At 44.1% G+C, this 7,046-nt stretch overlaps 1 protein-coding gene across 2 annotated transcripts; it reads left to right on the top strand.

The window, feature by feature from the left end:
- Window positions 1-804: 804 nt before the first annotated feature.
- RPS4X (ribosomal protein S4 X-linked) lies at window positions 805-6,477 on the top strand. Of its 2 annotated transcripts, none has more exons than XM_053579464.1 (7): window positions 805-883; window positions 1,709-1,786; window positions 2,396-2,576; window positions 2,921-3,018; window positions 4,597-4,768; window positions 5,549-5,706; window positions 6,301-6,477. In XM_053579464.1, exons 1-7 carry the CDS (start codon window positions 881-883, stop codon window positions 6,400-6,402), a joined length of 792 nt encoding a protein of 263 aa, XP_053435439.1. In that variant the 5' UTR covers window positions 805-880; the 3' UTR covers window positions 6,403-6,477. The 2 variants fall into 2 exon arrangements, with proteins under 2 accessions (XP_053435439.1, XP_053435440.1); XM_053579465.1 differs by lacking the exon at window positions 805-883 and adding an exon at window positions 1,116-1,134.
- The last annotated feature ends 569 nt before the right edge of the window (window positions 6,478-7,046 follow it).

The following is a 7,046-nucleotide window of genomic DNA, read 5'->3' as shown; positions in this document are numbered from 1 at the left end:
TGGCAGCTTCAAGCCTAGGAATCAAGTCCACAGGCAATCTTGAAAGAGTCAGTTCTCCCGAGCAAAATACCGTGGAGTGGCTCGAGCTTTGAAGCTTGGGATTTGGGGAGGGAGCAATGGAGCCAGGAAAAACTCAGACCTGATTCATCAGGGAAGGAAATGGAGGGTCAATGGTAGTTTAGAAGCAGAGAAATAACAGGATCGGATCTATATTTCAGTTAGAGAACCAGATGATCACTTATATCCCCTCTTTTCCCCAAGACGTGCCAAATGCATTGTACAGGGAGCGAGGGGGAGGATGTCAGGGTTCAAGCAGAGATTCCACCTTCCACCCGCTACAGCCCATCACCTCCGTAGTCAGCAGAGAAGCCAAGAGGGGAAAAAAAAAAACCGTTGTGAGCTCTTCCCAACAATTGGTACGGACTGGCTAGCTGGCTCGAAGGAAGCCACAAGAAGAGACAAAATGTTTAACAAACATTAAATACTGATTAAAATACATTCTATTGATTATATAGTCATCTGTACGTGGAACTTAGTCTCACTTTAAACTCTCTTTGAAGGCAAAGATCTTGTTTAATTCATTTTTGTTTTCCCAGTACCTAGCACAGAATCGGGCACACAGACGCTCAGCGAACATGGGAGGAGTAAGCGTGGAAAAAGCGGAGGAAAGGAATTGCCCTTAGGAGACGCTCTTTTTCGGCGGCGGTTCGTCAGGCCTGAACATCCGACCTCCCACCGGCAGGGGGAAACATAGAGTTCCCACGCGCCCGGAAAGGGCGACTCTGGGCGGAGCGTTTGGGTGTGCGGCGCGCGCAGTTTCCGAGGCTAATTTTCTCGCGCACCGGAAGGCGGTGATCCTCTTTCCGTGCCTAACGCAGCCATGGTAAGGCCTGTTTTTTGTGAGCTCTTGGAATGTATCCGCCTCCATCCTCCTAGAGCTGGGGCCGCCCGGGGCGTTGGAGCTCCCGGGGAGGATGACCGGGCAGAAGCGAAGGGAGTGTGGTTTCTGTGGTTAACCGAGGCGGGCCTCGGGGCGAGAGGGGAACGCCGGCCTGGTGGGGGAGCAGATCTAGTACCGCTGGCGGGAAGGCCTCGGTCTTTAATGCGGCCACGCGTCTTTTGACTCCAGTAGAGGTGGCTTTTCTCCCACTGGACAAGGGGCGGATGGCACTGGCGGAGAAGACATTGTCTTTTTGGCACGGCCAGATTTTAGGCTTCCACTTTTTAAAGTGAAAATTGTTGGCTTGGCGCCCATAGCTTAGTGGTTAGGGCGCCGGCCACATATACCGAGGCTGACGGGGCTGCTAGAACAACAAACAGTAACAACTACAACAACAACAAAAAAAATAGCCGGGCGTTGTGGTGGGCGCCTGTAGTCCCACCTACTTGGGAGACTGAGGCGAGAGGGTCGCTTGAGCCCAAGAATTTGAGGTTGCTATGAGCTGTGACGCCACAGCAGTCTACCGAGGGCGACATAATGCGACTCTACCTGCAAAAAGAAAACCCCAGAAAGTTGGGCTGGGCGCGGTGGCTCAACGCCTCTAATCCTAGCACTCTGGGAAGCCGAGACCTTTTGTCGGAGTCCTATGCTTTTAACATTGTCTACATTTTATGAGCTTTTCAAGAAGCTACAAACTAGGTTTTGTAAGCTGTTCTTGAGGAAACATGAAGTCACTTAACAGTATTGAAATCTAAAACTTCCTCTTAGGCTCGTGGTCCCAAGAAGCATCTGAAGCGGGTAGCAGCTCCAAAGCATTGGATGCTGGATAAATTGACCGGCGTTTTTGTAAGTATTTTAAGGGACACATTTTAAATTTGTTTATGTGTTAGGCATCCCTGATTACTGTATTCTTGTTTCTTGTAGTGTATTAAATGCCTCCCAAAACTCATCTGGGGACAGGGCACAGGATTTTCCCTGGTCTTGAAGGCCATGTGTCATCTGGCATTTTATTCAGCCTACTACATGAGTACCCATATGTGGATTAAGGACTCCAAAGTTAGTTCTTGGTTGATTGATAGGGGAAATACTGTAGAACTTTAAGATCTAAAAAAGTTTTGTCAGCTTCTTATACCTCGTGTATAAATAACCTGGGTCAGGGTGCAATGGATCATCTTGGTGTCTTCAGTTAATGGATGGGTCTCAGGCCTGGCAGGTGGGTTTAAGTGAATCCCAACACTGACTTTTCTTAAAAAATTCATTTTTAGGGTACATGTGAAATTTACTGAATGTAGAATATAAATATCTTAATAACTAAGAAAATGCCGGGACGACTATGTTAACCATCAAATATTTTGATGAAATATTTCAAATTGTATGTAAAACCAGCACATTGTACCCCATGGTTGCATTAATGTACACAGCTATGACTTAATAAATTCGTTTTTAATTTTGCAGGCTCCTCGTCCATCCACTGGTCCCCACAAGCTGAGAGAGTGTCTTCCACTCATCATTTTCCTAAGGAACAGGCTTAAGTATGCCCTGACAGGAGATGAAGTAAAGAAGATTTGTATGCAGCGCTTCATTAAGATTGATGGCAAGGTCAGAACTGATATAACCTATCCTGCTGGTTTTATGGGTAAGTGGAAGTTTTAAGTACTTTTGACATACTTATTAAAGGGAAACCCATGTGGTAATCAAATATTGTCTTGATCATAACTTTCTCCAACCCTTTGTAGTATAACCTGTCAAGTCTCGAAAGTAAAGCCTGACCTTTAAATTTTACATGGAAATATAAAAACAATTTCAAAACACTAAAGGTTATTTAGCCATCATTAATCTTTAGAATCCTTGTTGGCATTTGACGGGAGATACAGTGGTTTGATTTTGTTGTTTGGTTTTGTGTCTATAGAGCTGTTTTGGTCAGTATGAGGGGGGGAATCGGTGTATGTAGTAGTAACTTTAGTTGCTGTTTGGTATTAGATGTTATTAGCATTGACAAGACTGGAGAGAATTTCCGTCTGGTTTATGACACCAAGGGTCGTTTTGCTGTTCATCGTATTACACCTGAAGAGGCCAAGGTGAGTGTTGCAAGCAAACTAGGCCTTTACTTGGTGAGAAGGTAGAATTTGAATTGAATACGTGGGCTGCTTTATTACACTGAGATAGGTAAATTAAGATTTCCTTAGTCACCTCGGCACCCATAGGTGGTGGGTTTGAACCCGGCCTGGGCCTACTAAATAACAATGGCAACAACAAAAAATAGCTGGGCATTGTGGTGGCGCCTGTAGTCCCAGATACTTGGGAGACTGAGGCAACAGAATGGCTTAAAGCCAAAGAGTTTGAGGTTGATGTGAGCTGTGACGCCACAGCACTCTACCTAGGGAGACACAGTGAGAAATTGTTTATAATCTCATACGATCTCAGTTAACAGTTTGATGAGATTCTACTTTTGCGTAATTTTCTTGTTAAGTTACGAAAAGTCTTGCTGGTAGCTATAAGTAACCCCCAACTTAAAGAACATCCTCAACATAATTTCTTTGTGATAGAAATGTATTTCAGTTGAACAGTGACTTCCTGATTGTCTGCTTTAAGGCAAGGAGAATGATTCTAGTAACTTACTTGTGGGTCTGAAGTACAGACCCTTTAAGGATAACAGACCAGAAAACCGTAATTTTTTAAGGCACTAGTTTGAGATTTAAAAAAAGAGATTACAATCTTTGATTATTTAATCCAGTTTGTTGTGATGGTTTTACACAGAAGTTTAGAGCTTCTTGAATTACTGGCTGTAAATGAAGGTTAATTTGATTGGCTGCTGCCATTTCCTTATTCACTGCTGGAAGGCATGTCCAGTGGCATCTGTGATGATTTGATTTACTTAAGGATATTAGGGTGAAGATCCAAAATTGAAAAGCTTTGTGAAATATTTGTTGATTAGATGAAATGGTAATGCAGTTGCTGTTAGTGAGACAAAACTCAGTTGTGAGGTGGGAGGGAACCACAAGATACGAAGGAGCAGAGATTAGAGTGAGTTGAGAATTCCGAGGGTCCCATGAGGCTTAAAAGGCTAGGCAAACTGGAGTGGGATTTGTATTGGAGGAGGAGGACAACTGTGGCAGTCATCCGACCAACTTGGAAGTTGTAGTGTCCTTGTTAGGGAAATAGGTCTCTTCAGTGCCTTGCACTTAACATGGAGGAGGTAGAGTGATAAGAAGATAAACTGGTCTTAAAGACCAGCCTAGCGGAGGGGCTGAATGCAGCATTCATTTGTGGAGGGTGGAAAGACAAATAAGGACCAATTTTTTTTTTTTTAAGAGATATTTACTTTGTTGCCCTCGGTAGAGTGCTGTGGCATCACAGCTCACAGCACCCTCTATCTCTTGGGCTTACGTGATTCTCTCACCTCAGACTCCTGAGTAGCTGGGACTACAGGCACCCGCCACAACACCCGGCTATTTTTGTTGTTGTTGTTATTGCAGTTTGGCTGGAGCCAGGTTTGAACCCACCACCCTCAGTATATGGGGCTGGCGCCCTACTCACTGAGCCACAGGCACCGCCCAAGGGCCACAGTTGTTAAGCTGCAGTTCAGGAAACCGATGTGTCCCATGTAGGATCCATGTGAACTGGACTGAATGCAGCTAACCTTTGTATTTTTCCAGTACAAGTTGTGCAAAGTGAGAAAAATCTTTGTGGGCACAAAAGGAATCCCTCATCTGGTGACCCATGATGCTCGTACCATCCGCTATCCCGATCCTCTCATCAAGGTGAATGACACCATTCAGATTGATTTGGAGACTGGCAAGATTACTGATTTCATCAAGTTTGACACAGGTAAGCATTTTCTATGCTATTTGGACATCTGTTTTTAGGCCCAAGTCTAAGCAGGGTGGGGGTTATTTTTGAGAGGTGGATCTTTTTTTTTTTTTTTTTGCAGTTTTTGGCCGGGGCTGGGTTTGAACCCACCACCTCCGGCATATGGGACCGGTGCCTTGCTCTGTTGGCTGGGTAGAGTGTGGTAGCACCACCATCGTAGTTCACTGTAACCTCAAGCTCCTGGGCTCAAGGGAAGTAATCTTCCCATCTTAGCATCCTCAGTAGCTAGGACTACAGTTGTGTGCGGCCAGGACCAGCTATTTTTATTTTTTATAGAGATAGTGGTCTTGGCTATGTGAGTCTGGCTGGTCTTAAACTCCTTGCCTCAAGCAATTCTGCTTCAGCCTCCCAGGTCATGAGCCACCAAGCCTGCCTGTTTTGTTTTTCAGTTGATCATTATGAATCACACAATGCCTGGATATGAGTATCTTTTTTTTCTTCTTTTGTTTTTAAGCCATCTGCTCCAACCTCCAGGTTTATAGTGTCTTTACTTTCAGAGGCCTAAATGCTTAGAACATTGTAGGTGGCTGAGATGATGTCTGGTATAAAAGCAAATCTTTCTTAAAAGAGCCCTAAGAGTCATGGCTTGGGCAACAGATCCGTTAAGAGTAAATTGAAATGGAAAGGATGAATAAATTTGTTTTAGACCTATGTCTGGGCTGCTTGTCATTTGTCACAGTGGTTTGTTGTGAATTTGCATGATGCTTTCCTTGAAGCAGATGATTTTGTCCTACTTAGGTAACCTGTGTATGGTGACTGGAGGTGCTAACCTGGGAAGAATTGGTGTGATCACCAACAGAGAAAGACATCCTGGGTCTTTTGATGTAGTTCATGTGAAAGATGCCAATGGCAACAGCTTTGCCACTCGCCTCTCCAACATTTTTGTTATTGGCAAAGTAAGTCTTGATTTCCCTTCTAGCCCAAGGAAACATGTAAAGCACAGATGCTGTGAGGATTGAATTGAAGCACCTATCCTAGTGTAAAGCCTCTTCTCAGATAAGGCTTGTGCAGAGCTGGGCTGGGTCAAACTTAAACTCTTATAGTGTCACAGAGTCAGTGGGGTACCTGGGGAGCACCTGATCACCTTAGTTTGTGAAAAGTGCTAATAAGGCAATGAATAGACCTTACATTTAGGTTTTTAAATTCTTTGTGGTTGTATTTTCTTAGGAATTAATTAATGGTCAGCCTTAGGTACTACTTAACTTTGACACACCTCAATAAATATCAAGTGCCTACTATGGATAGCAAGCTTCTAAAATAGTAATTAAGAAAGGTGTATTGCAAGTTTCATAGCATGGTCTCAGCAACCCAAGTAGTGGATACTTCTGTTAAACTAACATCTGAGTGTCTTAGGATTGATTGCCTAGTTTGATGGTGAGTACTTGTCACAAACAGGCTTTAGTTCAGATAAATGAGATAGTAAGTGTAGCATGTGCCAAGCTACTAACAGTTGGTGTGTAGAAGGTTTTGATTCTCATTTTCTCCTCCAGGGTAACAAACCATGGATTTCTCTTCCCCGAGGAAAAGGTATCCGCCTCACCATTGCTGAAGAGAGGGACAAGAGACTGGCAGCCAAACAGAGCAGTGGGTGAATGGTCTTTACACCTGGTAGCATGTTTTAAAAGGTCTTTGTGCTTAATTAAAGATAATACAGCATGATTTATTGCCTCTTGGTTTTTTGGGTTATTTTAAAAACTATAGTTTTCTACCGATTTCACTGTATAACATAAAAAGTGATTGAATTCTCAGGCATGCTTAGCCAACCTGTGATCCAAGTCTTCCTGGGTCTTTTATGGGCTGCTCTTAGGCAGTGGTAGGAGATAGAACACACTAGACTTCTATTTATTTACAGAGTCTCACTTTGTCACCCTTGATAGAGTGCCATGGCACCACAGTTCACAGTCAACCTCAACTCTTGGGCTCAAGTGATTCTCTTGCCTCAGCCTCCCAAGTAGCTGGGGACTACAGGCACCTGCCACAATGCCCAGCTATTTTTAGAGATGGGGTCTTATTCAGGCTTGTCTCAAACTTGAGAAATCAAGCAATCCACCCACCTCAGTCTCCCAGAGTAGTAGGATTATAGGCAAGAGCCACAGCACCTGGCCCCACACTAGACTTTTTTTTTGGAGACAGAGTCTCACTATGTTGCCCTCAGAGTGCTGTGGTGTTTCAGCTCACAGCAACCTCCAACTCTTGGGCTTAAGCGATTCTCTTGCCTCAGCCTCCCAAGTAGCTG

This window comes from Nycticebus coucang, chromosome X, assembly GCF_027406575.1.
Source record: "Nycticebus coucang isolate mNycCou1 chromosome X, mNycCou1.pri, whole genome shotgun sequence".
NCBI lineage: Eukaryota > Metazoa > Chordata > Mammalia > Primates > Lorisidae > Nycticebus > Nycticebus coucang.
The sequence above is the reverse complement of the archived record's forward strand: the minus strand, read 5'-3'. Positions and strand labels throughout refer to the sequence as shown.

What these genes read in the sequence shown, in the direction of transcription:
- RPS4X (XM_053579464.1), top strand. An exon ending in TTTCATCAAGTTTGACACAG is followed by an intron (nt 4,769 to 5,548) that starts GTAAGCATTTTC and finishes TGTCCTACTTAG; the next exon opens with GTAACCTGTGTATGGTGACT. An exon ending in ACATTTTTGTTATTGGCAAA is followed by an intron (nt 5,707 to 6,300) that starts GTAAGTCTTGAT and finishes TTTCTCCTCCAG; the next exon opens with GGTAACAAACCATGGATTTC.